The sequence below is a fragment of the Glossina fuscipes genome, unplaced genomic scaffold (assembly GCF_014805625.2).
Source record: "Glossina fuscipes isolate IAEA_lab_2018 unplaced genomic scaffold, Yale_Gfus_2 115, whole genome shotgun sequence".
NCBI classification, from domain to species: Eukaryota; Metazoa; Arthropoda; class Insecta; order Diptera; family Glossinidae; genus Glossina; species Glossina fuscipes.
This window is the reverse complement of record NW_023998458.1, coordinates 1,580,772-1,597,323: the sequence shown is the minus strand read 5'-3', so window position 1 is coordinate 1,597,323 and position 16,552 is coordinate 1,580,772. Positions and strand designations below refer to the sequence as shown.

The following is a 16,552-nucleotide window of genomic DNA, read 5'->3' as shown; positions in this document are numbered from 1 at the left end:
GGAAAGGGAAAGTACGCAGAAGTGCGGAAAATGGCCGCTAGCCGAAAAGAACAACAATCGTTGAGGTAAAATCTGGTTACATTTGTTAAATTGCCCTAAAGGGAAACATTATCTCCGTCAATGAAAAATGGATCTCCTATGAAAATCCTAAACGAAGGCAAGCCTCGAATGATTCAAGGCAAGTACCTCTATCTCTGGTAAAGCCGAGTACTCATGCCAAGAAAGTGCTACGTTTTGATATACCGTATGATATACATTTTGGTATACCGTGCAAATACTATACCGTATAATTTCTAAACTATGTTTTGTCCGAAATTTCGAAAGAAACGGACATGTCAGGTATGTTTTATAATACAATCACTTTCGGTACACAGAACTTACTTCTTTTTCGAAATCACAAATAAAGCCATTTTTTACGGTGCTTCTGGTTCCATATAAAGCTCGGGATATTTGAGACGACTCTTTGATATTCTCACCTACCCGGCATAAATGGTGTACTTGATTTGGGATTCAATTTATCTGAGAGGCTTTATAAACCGAAAAAGGTTCGAGACGCAGTAGCTGGTCACGCTGATTTGCCTCTCTTCAGTATTTATTGTTTTTTGTATTTGACTAACGACTTAAGAATACTTTCTATGCATGTATTGGTGGCGGTAAGAAAGATAAAAGAAGAGGATGGGGCAAAAAAGGGTTCTTTCGGAACTCTACTGCTAGAAAACAGAGATGGACACAATAGTCTTCATGAGAATCCTAGGATCTAAAAAGGTAGACCTATGGGGTCAAAATTTATTATGATTAATTTGTATCTCAAATTTGTATTGTGCCATATAAAGTCTCACTTTCCGCGCTAGGGTCTAAAAAGGTAGACCTATGGGCTCAAAATTTATTATGATTAATTTGTATCTCAAATTTATATTGTGGAGTAATTCCTATCGTAAATTTTAAAAATTAGGTCTCTGTGCCATATAAAGTCTCACTTTCCGTAACATCCTTTGTATGACAGCAGGGAGGTATAGTACAGCGATATACTAAATTCACCGATTTTTTCAAGAAATTTTGAAAATTTTTCATGAAATGACTTTTTGAAAATAGGACAATGTGTGTGAAGTAATCACAAAAGTGATTCGATCCATATTATTTTCAATTGGGTTCATGTTTGGGGCTAAAAGTTGTATAAAATTTCGTTCAAATATCTCAGAAATAGCGATACTTTATAGGTCGGCAGGCAGATAAGCTTGTATCGATTCAACGGATGATTACGAATCGATCGGTTATTTCAACATGTAAGTCATTACCGCGATTACATACTCTTGCAAACATTCTTTACAAAGCTTTTCGTATTCCCTCGCCTTATCCCGGAATATTAAAAATTAGTTTTCGATATGGAATAAGTGGAAACTGAACAATGACCATTTTTCCCTAACACTGTAATTATTCATTTCATTGTCAAAACTATTCTTTTTTTTATTTTTATGTTTTTAGGTACACACTCGTGCACGTATGTATATGTGCAAGCAGTTGGAAGTAGTATGTATACAAGAAGAAAGAGTTTTTGTTTTGACTCGGAAATCAAACATTCTTTGTTTAAGCATAAGTGATTCTTATCCCGCATAACGAATAACCGATTATATCTTTTACACACATATGCATATACATACACATATACATATTCATGCATAAGATATCGTGAATTCTTATATGTTTTGCTTACCTTTGCCGATAGCCGTAAAACCAATGTGTGGTTTCCTTTAGGATTATCACTGCATCACCAACATCCAAACTTAAACGATGCGGTTTCTCTGACTGCTCGAAGTTGCATTTAGCTAAAAATAAATAAATTAAATGAAAATGAAAATCTTATGAAGTCATTTATCTGGTACTTCCTTTTTAATATTTTACAATTAATAAAACTAACTAATAATAATAATAATAATAGCGATAATAATAAAAAAATGTTCTACATTTGTTTTTCATCTCAAACAACCTTTGCTCTCAACAAACACTTTAAAACTATACACATTTTTCCCCAATTTTTTACATAAGTCTAACCGCTGCAATGCAAAAATGTTTGCAATTTTGATGCGATGTTTGTAACTAAGTATTATAATAAAAATAATTTAAATGGCAACTGAAAGAACAACAGCAGCAACAATAACAATAATAAAAGTAGTAGTAGTAGTAATAGTAGTAGTAGTAGAGACGACGACAGACACTCCACTCTCTATAATAATAAAAGAATAATTGAATTTTTTTTCGTTTTAAACAAAAAGGGGGAAAACTATTCTCTCTCCGCACTGTTTACGTTTATAGTCATGTGGTTAGTTTATCACTGATCTAGGTTTAGGCTGAATTTAAACCAATTACAAGATTAGCAATAAACAAATATGAATTTTTTTTTCTCTTTTTAAGGTGTTAAATATTATTTTACACATAAAAAGCAGTTATAGTGATAAATTTTCGTAAAATTGTTGAAATTATTATTAAGTTCATGTGAAGATCTTAAATAAATTAATATGTCCGCTGAAAACAAATTGAAACGCACTGTCGCTGCCGCCAAGTATTATGATATATCCAAAGACTTTCAAATATCTACACTTTAGAGGGAAAGAGAGAGAGAGAGAGAGACAGGGAGAGAGATGTTAAAGTTAAGAATAGAGAGTTTCCTAAACTCTCACATTTTACGAAACTACGTTATAAGATTAGAGCTTACGCTAAGGATTCTGAAGTCCGAGCGGTCACATATCACAAATTTAATTTTCATTCCACGTCCGCAGGACAAACTTAACCCTTTCGGATGATAAGTACTTAACAGAAGATAATCCATTAAGGTTAATACTAAAAGGCACGCAGCTCGTTCTCATTCCATATCACGGAAATTATTCGCAAAAACGTGCTAAGGCGTTGTAGAATTTAAACAAAAAGACTGTAGGAGGGCACGGCTTACAATTACATCTCCTTCCTTCAGCGCTGTTCTACAATTATTCATATATCGATTTTTCAAAAGTCGTTATATGGAGAGTTGTCGAATAAGCGAACCGATTCAAACCAAGCGTCATCTTTGGATTGGAGCTATGATTTTCAAAAAGTTTCCAGAAAATGATTCGGAATCGATCTAAGCTAGTCTGTCCGTCCGATGTCTGTTCATGTTTCTTGTGTTCAACCTACCGATCACTATTTGTGACATATCCATTTGGGACATCCACTGAATGACTGCTGATATTAAAAACAAAACAAAAATACTGCTTCTTAAATATGATGGACTGTCTGTTTCACCATCTCCTTTCGTTGTTTGTATACTTTACGTCGAGCCTGTACAAAGAATATTCATACTACTCTTCCTTCCTTTGCATATTATATAATCCTTTCTAACCATTGCAGGCATAGAGCGATAATTATATAAAAAAAAATGCTTATGGACTTACGCTTCCTCTAAACTTTTTTTATATATAGATTACCGTAGAAAGGACGCTGTACAAAATCAAACCCAGTTTAAGCCCTAACTATAGATATATTCATAGGATCAAACTTAGTCTTAAGTTGATCACATTGTGAAACTGTGTTTCATTTCACTTTAAACTCGTTGCATATTCTGTTACCTAAAATTTTTCCATTTAAATGTTGTCTCTAAGAGACCCTAGTCACTGGGGCTTTATTTGTGGAACTAAAGGAATTCTATTTGCAAACTAAAAGATTTTATTCACAACTTGGTAACACTTCACTTTGCTGAATGCTAAACCATGAACTCCTTCATTTCCTTGAACGTGTCATAATAAGTCACGAATATCATATATTACTCTGACTATGACTAACTTTCTTATATGTTGGCTAAGGTAAAGCATCGAAAATCGCTAGTTGCTTTCATTACATACTTTCTTAACGTTTTCAAAATTCCGTTGATGAGTTTTGACGTGAAAACATATTCGGATTTTTGTAACTTTTTCATTTCAAGATCCCCCTAACCGAACACTTTCAAGTATTGCCTTAAGAATGTCGAAATGTCAACTTACAGAAAGAACATCTCATACAGTCAACATTATTTCGGCCAAATGCTACCCCTCCGCTTTTTTTTTTTTTTGACGACAAAGAGGCAAATATTAGACTGCAAATGCGTCCAGGAGCTGCACTTTCCTGATTAGGCTCTTAGAGCTACTTTTTCCATCTGCTCTCTTCTATAGCCGGATCGGGCTGAAAGAAGAAAGACCTACAATTGATAATCGGCCGAAGACCTGTAACACTTGAAATGTAATCTTACTTTCGAAAAGCTTGCACGGAACGTTACGTTTAATTATGAAAATAATCGACGCTTAACTTTTCTTAATGATGAATGAAGATTTCATGTTAATATTATTTACAAAAAAAAAAGAAAAAGAAGAGAAAACTTACTTCCGTAACTTTTGACGCAATGTCAATAGTCAAACTTTGTCTGTTCGTTTTCAAGTCATTTTTCATTAGCCTCCAAAGTGATTGACAAGCCTTTTATAAAATCCTTCAAAATAAAAATGAATTTTTTTTTCTTTCTCTCTCTCTTTAGACTTCCTATATATATATATATATATATATATATATACAATATATGTGCAAAACACATCAATTCAAAAATCTGCGTATTGTAATGAAATCAACACACATATGCAGATTATAAGTACGTGCATCTATGTGTGCATACGCACATGAGTACTTCAAATGAAAATAAAAAAATGAAGCAAAAAAAACTTTTTATTTCAATGAAACATCCGCTCTGAAGGCCTCATGCAATTCACTTTTTTTGTTGTTGTTGCTGTTATTGTTGTTATTGCTGTCGTTATGGTGTCAACCGCCTTAAGCATAATAAGGAAAATATACAAAACTCCAAAGAAATCTCGGGCTGACTGACTGCTTACTTAACTTAACTTAAGTCATTGCATTGAAAAATTTTCTACGCGACTCAAGCAGTAAGTAATACAACAACAGCGGCAACAACAACAGCAACAAGCCAAATTGTCAATGCAAAGACTTTTTTTTTTTTTTGTAAGTTTTACATACAAAAACAAATAAAAATCATGACGACAATCTTTACTGCAAACGCCATACATGCACAAGAAACTATGACGAATGACTGGAATAAGCTTACAAAAGCCATGCATATGAGCATATCAACGCGTATATTGAATGGATATAAAGGAGTGACAATTGCAACACCGTGCACACACTTACGCACATCGCATAACACCACACACTGAGACAAGTGTTGAATGGATGGATTTACGTAAAAGATATTTGTTGCTTTACGACGATGAGCGTACCAAGTAAGTAAGTTTAGCGACTTGCAATGACCGAGAATGTCATCGTTGTTATCGGGCAAACTCACTTCGAAACACATTTGTTAACGACCTCCACCAAAAATACTATTTTACGAAGTAAAATAAGAGAAGAAATATGTAATGTAATGTAAAATAAATTTCCTTTACAGAGATATCACGGAATGTGTATGCATTTCACCAGGGGTAGCCAGCCAGTCAACAGACAACAGCAATTCTCGATCGCGAGCTAATATTTCAACGCTGGTACAAATTTCAATAATGTTTTCTTCTCTTTCGTACTCTAGATCGCCTGTCACTTTCTCTGCTTGCTTTGCATGATTTGAACGCATCGACCCCGACCAAAAGAACGTGTATGCTCCTTGAAACAAATCTTGAATATGTATCTTATCTAGAAACAATACAAAAATGAATTTAGTAGCATTTTATTAAGCACTTTCCACTTGGTTGGGACCGCGAGCTTTTTACCACCAAGTTTTTGATTAAACTCTGTCACGGTATGTAATTTACAGGGCGAACTACACCCACAGAAGAACAGATATGTCAGGCTTCTCCCAGCTTTCATATTGGCTCCAAACCATCTCTAAAAAACCAAAACCTAAGGGGCTAAAATGACATTTATATCTTAGGAATATTCTATAGTTTGTATGTCACAAGCTTCTTCTTTTTCTGTTCGATCGTCATCATGACCATTCTTCAGACGTGACGGGTACCCATCAAGGGCTTGCCAAGGACAAAACCGTCAAAATTTAACGTTAAATTTTTGCAGCCATTTCTTTAGGATCTAGTTGATGAAAACCGCTTCGTACAATTCCCGACTTTTTAGGCGATTACTTTCGGGAAGACAAGTTAAGTATAATCTCACTACTCAGTCCTGAGGATAAGAAGTGACTGTCCGCGTATTAAAGAAAAAGTTCACGTTCTCTGGTATATGCAATCATTCAATAATTCTTCTTCAAAGCAACCATGACTTGGACTTTGGCTTTTTGTGAACAAATTCAAACCCATTAAGAAAAATTTTTATTTGTATGGTAAAGCGTTGTATCCAAAGTTATTGGAATTTGAGACTTTGAAGCAAATGAAGCATTTTTTTTTTTTCAATAAAACTAATCACACCGGGGATGTACACTATCCGGGTAACACGGTGACGATCGGAAAGAATCAACGAGAGAGGAAAAAGTAGAGAGATAATGGTAAGCGCCTAGTGGATGTGGTTCAATCGCTAAGCGTTGTGTCTTCACCAGCTGAGCACTCTCTATAATTGCGACCAGAATAAACTCTAACGCATTTAAGATTGGAACTCGCGAGCCGTAGTCGCAGCATAATAATAATTAAATTCGGCTTAAGGGGAGCTGTGCATATCCAACTTTAACTTTTAATATTTTTATGATAATCACTTAACTTTCTTCTTATGCTTGTGTGACTGCAAATTAAGAAGTTTCTACTAATTAGTGCCGATCATAAATCTTTCGCAAAAGAAATTCAAAACATCTGGTGCAAGGCGGTATTTTATGTCGCAAATCAAGCTTATTTTCATATTCCACTCTTGATGACGTTATGTTTGTCCCTTTAAAATCTGTCCATGTTTGGTGAAATTTGATGCATTGACATGCCCCAAGGACGAACTGTTCCCAAAAAGCAAAGGAGCGCTTATACTCTCATACCACCATCAATGGGCAGAGCTATGTTCACTGTGTTGCAAATTTTGCAACAGCCGGAAGATCTTCAAATCACTGATCGGTACCGAAATTTGGCATCCATTCAAACATGCAGCTAACGCTCGTATTAATCAAGTCTTGACGTTTAGCAAAAAAAAAAAATTCTCACTCACGTTTTCGAATTATAAGTGGGGCGAATCGCGGGTTAAAATTTCAAGTAAGTGTTCAAGCAGTAAACACACCCACTAAGCTGGCGCCAAAACTTGCGCCCATGTCTCTCTCTTTTCTTATTTCTTTCTAACCTTCGCCATTTTACATGAATAGGAAACATACCCAGAGCCGGTGATCATATTAAAAGAAAACATATCAAAAGTAAAAAACATGTATGTGTGTGTAGGGGGGACTACCTCTGCTTTTGCTCACTACTTGTAAACTGTAACAGATGCATCCGATTTCTATTCTATGGGTACTTGTGCCTGCCCGCTGTTACAGAACATTAACATATTTTTTTTCTTTTTTTAAAAGTTAACGATGGTAGTATATATATATATATATACTATATATATACAAGATTCAGCGATAGCTGAATACAATTTTCTTGCTTACTTTATCTACATTTTATTTTATTTCTTTTTAGACACCTCTTGATGTTAAAATGGAAACATTTTAAAAAGACTTGAAAGATATGAAGCATCCAATAATAAATAGGTCAAATAACCTTAAAACATATTATCGTTCAGCAAGGTGCAGTAGTATGTAGTGCGGCTATTTATAGCCACTCAACAGGAGAGCAAGCACACTTCAATGATTATAATTTATCAGGAAACGTTCCGTTGGTTTTCGTGCACGCTTAACGGCGTCACAAACGTAAAGGGGAAATAAAAAATTGGAAATAAGAAAAACTTTATTACGAAATTCAACAAAAATTTTACTTATAATTAATTTAATAAAATATTTTTTTCTTCTTTTCTTTTCTTTTCTTTTTTCTTTAATTTCCATTGCTTGGTAATATATTTTCTAACATATGCAAATATTAATCACACTTTTTTATTAATTAAGATTGTAATCTAAAGCTTTTTCTCAAATGCCCGTCAATTACGTAAAAAACAAGAGGAAGAAAAAATATTTGTAATAAGAGCAATTAAACAAATGAATCCGAGTATCTTTATGTGTGGGTATGTATGCATGTGGGGGGATATGCATGCGTATGTAGATCTATTTGCGATATTCGCTATAGTGGCGCTATTCCCATTATTGCCTTTTAATATGTATTGCATAAAACCATAATTCAGATTTACCGCGAAAGTGAAGCGAAGGAAAACAAAAATAATCATACAGTATCTGCAACGATGTGCGTCCATTGATTGTTGTGGCACAAGTGTGGTTAGCCGGCTGGTGGTTATGGCTATATATTGGCCATACATGCCATGCCATGCATACGCTACCACCAGATGTTTATAGTTGTTTGTGCTTTTCTTTCTCTTCTTTCTTCTGTCTTTCATTTTTTCTCAGAATATTTATACCCGCATCCGTACATTTGTTTATGTGATTATGCGCGTACATACGTCTGAGGAAATGCTTATATGGCTGATGAATCACCTTTTTATTATTATTGTACAATTATAATGTACTTCTTATGTGTATGAGAAATCTGTGCACGCACACAACACACTTATCCATATTATTTAGGTAAATGCTTTTGTTTCTTTATAAGTAAATAAACATTTAAGGTAAACGTTTTATATGGTTGTATATTCTCTTACGTAATTATTTAGTATAAAGGGCAAGAAATTTGTAATTTTTTCTTTTTGAATTTTCGCTGAAAGAAAATTGTTGTTCACCGTCTAACTAACCGCCACTAATAGTGGGGAAGTTGTAGCTCATAGGTTTAATTTATTTAATTCCTACTGTGTAGTATAGGGTACTTAATAAACTGATCAATTACTTGGCAACCGATGTTTCACAACATATTGCCATTGTCTTGCATTAAGGAGAAGACGTCGATCTAAGAGTGGGAAAATATAGGAAAAGTTATTGAAATGGCTTGAGGACTTGAGGTAGATTTTCTTTTCAATTTTCTACAGGACAATCCTCTATTCAACGCTATCACATAATAAACAAATTTCGTCTTTTTTTCATTCCTAACATTGCGTGCGATGTAAGCGTCAGTCGGGTTTTGTGCGCTTTATGCCGTCTATAACGCTCTGAAACGCTTCAGCTATATTCATCTATCCCCCGCACGTTCGGTTTAGACTTGCCACAGTTCCGTGCAGATGTACGGATCGGAGGAGCGGTTAACGCACTGTCAGAAGGATCAGTTGGTTATTTATTGGATTAAATTATCTTTTTCCGAAATTAGATTGAAATACAACGAACCTTAGGCGTTTATATAAATGTCGAAAAAAGTTAAGAAAACTAAATAGTTCTTGAGCTCAAGGGAGAATTGTACATACTCTATGACAAAACAACAACAACAACAAAAATGACACGGGTAGAAATGTTTTATAAGAAGGAAAAGTAAGTGCTCTGCGGCGAAAGTAGCGTAAGCAAAAAAAAGGAATCTCCTCGAGTTATACACTGTGCGATGAACAGATAGTCGCCGAAAGTCACAAGACGTTCTTTGTATTTCTGCTTTTCTTGATTTAACAATTTCGTTCTCGCTTTATAGTAAAATCGATATTGAAGAGTTTTACAGTGATCGTCGCTTCGGAAGACCAAATTTGACACAAAATCACAAAAGCGATGACAAGAAAACACATTGTTCGGCTTTCTCTACATTAAAGTTTCGATCGTCGACCGGCCAATAAGGCCGGACAGCGTGCCCGAAATGATTCATAAATTATTTAAAGAACTTGACTGGAAGGTTTTGACACATCTCCCAAGCCAATACAGCCCTGACCTAATAAATTCACATTAATTCGTTGTTAGGAATCTGCAGGAATCCTTGGACGGCGTGAAATTGACTAAAAAGAAAAAAACAAAAGTTATGGAAACAAGCTCCAAAATTTTGTGGACCGAATACCCAAGAAAGTCCATAGCGATTGAATTCTATGCTAAGGTTTGCAAACTTAAAACAACGTAAAATGTCGGCTATGGTTTCCAAAAAAAAACCCAAAATTAAAAAAAAGGATTCTTGAAGATGTGTTTCATGAGATTGGATCTGAAAAGTGAGCAGACGTGATCTAATGCACCTAAGTAAATGTTAATCTTTTTCAAAGAACTTATTATTTCATTATTTATTTTATTAAAACGTTCGCAACATCGCCTATAGTATTACGTAAGCTGAGAATACCTATGTTTTTCAAACGTAATAAGAAATAGAACTTTTGCTCATCACTCATTAATTGTAGCTACCAATGTACAAAAAGCTGAACGTATATTCTATGAACGATGTCCTAGTACCTGTACAAACTTGAGAAAAAACACACACACAACGCCTGCCCAGTATTACAGTGTATCAAAATTTAATTTTTATACCCAGCATTGTAAGACGTGGGTACACTCGTTTTGTTTTTTTCCCACAATATATGTAACGTCCTAAAGGAAGCTTCAGAGGCCCTAGAAAGTATACGTATTCTTGATCAGCGTAAAATCCTGAGTTGATTTAGCCATGTCGGTCCGTCTGTGTGGACGTATTGTTGGCACACACCTGGAACACATCAACTTCAAATTTGGTAGAAACATTCAAAGTTTCTGCGCGCAGGTTGATGTTGAAAATGGACAAAATTGATCAGAGCAGAAGCGCACAGTGGAGCGTAAATTGAACGCAGCTCACTTTTCTCTAACAAACATTTTTGGATTTTTTCGCTTTACTCGGGAATTATTGAAGATAGAAGGCACCTAAACATGCCCGTCTGTCCAAGTAACCGTTTGCCAAGCTATGTACTATCGCCGATATCTCATATTTGCAAAATTGAAGACATCGCCTAGAAATTTCTGAAAGAAGTCGAAAATGACGTAAATCGATCAAAAAAGACTGAGAACACCTTTGTTATCCGTGATTTTGTGCTCATTTCTCATAGACTACAACTAGTGCCACATGGTATAAGTTTTTTCTAAAAAGTAGAAGAAAACTTATTTTGATTGTTTTGTTTGAGATAACGATGATGGGTATAAAAGATTCGTTCACGACCGAATACAATTATCTTATTTGTTATATATTTGTTTGTCGCAGGCTGAGTTTGTTCAAAATGTGTTCCAAGGTAATGCGATATTTTTTTATCGTCTTGAACAAATCATGATAAGTGAAATTTTGGCTGAAATGCGAGTAAGTTTTGTACAAATCATTAAATTTAATCAATAGGACTACATGATGTGATAACTAAATCTTACGGCGGATTCTTTAAGCGTAATTGAATAAAAACTATCACGAAATTGCAATTTGAAAGAAATCTCTAAAATAAGTTGACTTGATCTTTGCATTTGACATTAGCCCAGGCACGTACTCGGTTGTCATAAATGATATCGTAAACCTAAACTTGCTTTACGAACGCGAAAAAAATTTTATATAAAGTCAGTAACGATATTAAAAATAAATTTCAATTTGATAACAATTGTGAAAATAATTAAACAATCTCCGTTCGTTAGTCGTTTTGTGAATCAGCAGTTTATTCAACTGTGTACATATCTGTGTTATAAGTCTGCACGTATACAGATAAAGCTACATCACTGTAGGGTAAGATATGACAAATCCGCTTACGATTGACACTTTTTGTATATTTTTATATTTAAAAGCAAGTCTGTTATTGTTACTTGTTATTTTTATTTTGTTTTTTAAACTACTTTGTTTCTCAGTGTTATTGTTACGTTTCGCCAAGCTTCGAAACGTCAACTTGCACAAAATTTCTATTAATGTAAACGACATAAACTCTGTATGGGTAGTAAAAAGTGTAAGCGAATGAAAAACCAATATAAAGGAAAGAGAGAAAGAGAGACCGAGACAGAGAGAGAGAGAGAGGAGTTTATGTTCTGTCTTCGGCAAATTCTCGATATCCTAATTATTGCCTAAGAGATACGTTACGTTTGTTCAGTGCTTCAAACACTTAACAAAAGTCTCCTAAATTGTATATATACGTGATCAGTGAGAGTAGGAAAACCGATTTCATTAGGTTCGCCAGCCTATCCATCTATCCGCTCATCCGTCCGTCTGTCACTTAGCTTAGCCTTTAGTATTTACTTCTTTTTTGCTTTTCAACTGTCGTCGGATTGGATTCAAAAAAGCTACGGAGGACTTGTACGAGTTCTTTATTACTTACAAGTGTCAACTGTTTGTACTTATAGCAAACATAAATTGTTTCCTTGTTTATGATTGCATTGTAAAAACAAAATGTGGCCGAAATTGTCCCATTTTTTAACTGATTATAGAAACTTTGCAACTCGACTCGTGTCATTTGCTTTTCCTTATCTAAACTTATCGAAAGAATGGCGATCAATTTGAGGTCAATGTTAGCTCGAAATTGAATTTTGGGAAAATAATCGCTTAGTAATATTTTCAAAAAAAAAGTTTAAGCAAGCCTTAAGAGATAGGAGCCCCGTCAGGGCACTTACCTTCACTCCTCCATCCTGAACCAACACATTAGATTTGGAACACATTTTGTTCAATAGAAGCCTAACTGGCTTTAGGAAATTTTTTAGATCAATATCTTTTAAAGGCTGGCATACAATTTAGAATTTATTGCACTTTTTTTTTGAACATAAACGAATCGCTCAGGATATGCCTCTTATTCACGTAACACGGTCACGGTCAGAAATGAGTGAAGAAAGCGAAATAGATCTAGAAAAGTAGTGTCTGCAGGCTAGAGAGTGTATTACTTTCTACTAACTTGATTCTTAACTTTACAAAAATTGTTAACATAAATGGACATATCCATTAAGAGCAATTTTAGTGAACGGACGGGTACCATTCTTAGACCAAACATGAAAGTCATGCTCCCAATGGACATCCGGATCACAGATTTTCGAAACTATGTTCACAAAAATATGAAAAATTTTTGGTTTGCGAGAAGGTGAACGGATCGCGCCCATTCTTTAAGCTAATATTTTTAATCGACTAAGGAGTACTTGTGTCAAATTTCATCTTCCTACCTTCCCACTTTGCGCGGCTAACACAACTCTCATCTAGTGTTAAAGAAGTACGCACGCGCACGTCTTTCAATTCATGTGATTCTCTAAAAGGTTTTGCCAAGTGGTACGAACATATAATTTGAAATGTGTATGACATTCATAATACCCTATACAATGGATATGTCGATCTTTGCTCTGCCTTGCAATAGGATATCGTGCACAAGGTAGTGGTATGGGATGTCACAATATACGACGTAAATCGCGAGCATATATCTTCTTTCGCATTTTTTCTTATTATTTTAATTTTTTTCTTCCACTTTTAGTGTATCTACGACGAAAAATATGCGTGACACATCTTCATCAAGAAAAAAAAAGACCATAAACTCGAAAAAGGTTCAATTGGCGTCACAGCGTTCGTATCGATATCCCCAGTCAGTACAAATATCAATCATTCGTACCTGTGATAATTTCCACCATATCAAGTGTCGTACGGATCACATTACTAATTCTCGAAAATTGTACACTTGAGAAGATTGATTTTTTAAAGTGATTGCTTATGGTTACCTCCAAACTGACGGGTATACGAAAATTCGACTCAAGCTAAACATAATTCTTTTTCTTTTCATTTGTAAAATTTCTTTTAAAACATATGTATTTTTGAGTAATGCATTTTTATTTTATTTTTTACTTTATTTATTCGCCTATTTAATCACATACTCGCAGGGCAAGTTATTCATCTATTAAAAGTAAAAAGAAACACATTCCGGAGGTGATCAATCGTTCCCTGAATTAGGAACGTCGGTACGAATCTCACACTGCATCAGGGCATGCATTTTTTGCTCATCAATTTCGATGGATAAAAAATTTCACACAGACGATGAAAAGAATATTGTCCATAAATTCCTCATGATCTTTGACTTGGATCTAATAAAGAAGCAAAGCGCCGGTAATTTACTCATTATTTGAAATTTTCATGCGAAATGTAACTGGGAAATGCCTCGTGACAGGAGTAAAGGGGAGTACTCAGCAGAAAAAGTAATACTTAAGCTGGACATGAGAATTTTTGCCCGAAAAAAATCTTCAATTATTTTTTTTTATGTACATATACCCGAACACGAAACTGAGTCCTTTCTATTGTTTTGTTTAAGTTAAGCAGTGACATTTTGAATAAAAGTTTCGCATTCTTCAACTATTGACGGTCTTTTCTTTTTCGTCACTTCCCAAGTACAAACATTAATAATAGCCTTCTCAATAGCACGTTAGTGATATACGGCATTAAATCATACTTCGAGTGCGTTTGCTTGACTTAGTGGACGACATTGTTCTGTTGCTGGGCAAGAATTCAAGTTTGTTTTTAATTATAATAATAAGCGGATTTTATAGATGTTTAAAACAGAAGCAAGCAGTTTTTCGGCTTGTGGTACATTTTTAATAACCTTCGCTTTAAAAGCAATGTATTTTTATACCCACTACTGAAACACGGTTTTTTTTTATAGTATATGTAACGCCCAAAAGGAAGCTTCAGAGGCCCTATTCTCGATCAGCATGAAATTCGGAGTTGATTTACTCATGTCTGTCCGTGTGTGTGGTGTGCGTTGTTGGCACTCACCTGGTCGCGAAAATGAACTCAGCGACTTCAAATTTGATGGAAGCATTGGAAGTTTCTGCGCACAGCTTGGTGTTAAAGATTGGTCAAATTGATCGATCAGAGCAGAAGCGCGCAGTGGAACGTGAACTGAACGCAACTCCACTTTTTTAAACAAAAATTTCAAACAAAAAATTTTGGATGAAGACTGAAATTTTCTACACCTACTTTCTCTAGTCTTTACTTCCAAAAATGGGGACAATCGGCCATGCCCGCACAAGGTTACAAGTGATTAAATTTTAAGAAAAAAAAAAGTTTTTATTGAAGATTTAAAATTTGTGCGTATTGATAAATGTCCGATAATTTGTGAATAGAAACGATAGAGATCAGATAGGTTATGGATACACGGGACGGAGGCTAGATAGCTTACAAACACAGGGAGTAGGAGCTAAGTGGATTTCGAATGCAAAGACTAGAAATAGGTTGTAAATATGGGGGACACAAGCTAAATAGTTTCTGAATATAGAGAGCAAAGGCAGGATAGTTGGTGAATGCAGACGATAGAGGCGAGTGACTTTCGGAGAAAAGAAGATAGATAATCCAGATAAGTTGTGAATAAATCGTAGAGATTATTAGGGCTGCGATAATACTGTAAAGAGGCTAGCTAGATGGGTTTGAAATAGAGAGGACGGAACCTAGATAAGTTGCGAACATATCATAGAGATCATTAAGGCTATGATAACAGAACATAGAGGCTAGCTAAAAGGGCTTAAAATATAGAGAGAGTGAAAGCTATGATGAGCCGTGAATACACGACGTAGACGATTTAGTTAAGGAGAACATTAGAGAGAGGAGAGTTTGAAATTTGGAGTATGGAACATGGACAGAATTTAAAGGATAGGGACAGATAGCACATGAATATAGAGAATATATAGAGATATATTGGGTCATATTGAAAAGTTTCCGCGGTTTCGACTTTCTTGCATTTTCAAATGATTGCGAACTGTCCGTGAGCACGTGGTTGATCTCCGCTATTTCCTGACCGCTTCCGCGCCGGTCTAGCTGCATCAGTGCCAAAATTTCGACGTGCGCCTTTGACATCAAAATTTCCGGAACAGAATTGAGCAAACCAGTCCTGGTTGGACATAAATAAATTAACACATGGTACATGAAGCATATATATGTATACTGAAGAATCTGTGATGACTAATAATTTCTTGCTGTTCCTAATGAAAAATCATGTCTAGCATGCAATTGTCCTTCCTGTTGATGGGTATAAAGCCAGCAGATGTCTCACCTGTTCATGTTCACCTATAGTCTTGATAGGAAGCTTGGCATTCTTTTTGAAATCCCATACGCCCCATTTATGCGTGGCTGCAGGGAAGGAATTCCATAAAATTTTCGAAATTGTCGCAGTGCTTGTGTCATTAACTTGGAAACTATACCAAACGTAGCTTTAAAATTGACAATAAATTTTTACGAGAACCATAAAAATACTTTGCACCGTACATATATAAAAGAAGAGAGGGACGTACGCAATAATAAAAATGTTATATCATTTTGACTTTGTGCGAATGCATAGATAGATTTTCACATCTTCACACCTTTGTTCTTCGCTCTACCATGCGACGGTATATTATATACGGTTTATAATCAGACTGCTCGTTGCCTACTTGGTACGATAACAACGCAATTCGAGGCCGTTTGTGTTTATAAACTAACGCACGCAATACGTTCAAACAGCTTGAATTTCTTTTTCAAATAATGCACCTGAAGTTATAATAATAAATACATACACCTATATATGTATCTATATCTGTTTATGTAGAAATTTTCCTTTCTCTTTTCGTATTTATTGCGAATTTTTTTTTTTTTTTAAATTATTCATTATGTCACACAAACCATTTCGTATCATGGTACTAAAAACATATTAAAGCAATTTTTTTTTT

General features: G+C 35.0%; 1 protein-coding gene across 3 annotated transcripts in view; it reads right to left on the bottom strand.

Annotated features, from left to right (window-relative positions):
• Positions 1-16,552, bottom strand: part of LOC119640154 (dedicator of cytokinesis protein 1) — a 58,151-nt gene that overhangs the window by 24,275 nt on the left and 17,324 nt on the right. For 2 of the 3 annotated variants that reach the window (XM_038038002.1, XM_038038003.1), the window contains exon 2: positions 1,712-1,823. In XM_038038002.1, the coding sequence (XP_037893930.1) occupies positions 1,712-1,823 (112 nt within the window). Of the gene's footprint in view, positions 1-1,711; positions 1,824-5,193; positions 5,220-16,552 lie in introns of those variants that run through there. The other variant, XM_038038004.1, reaches the window with a different exon arrangement.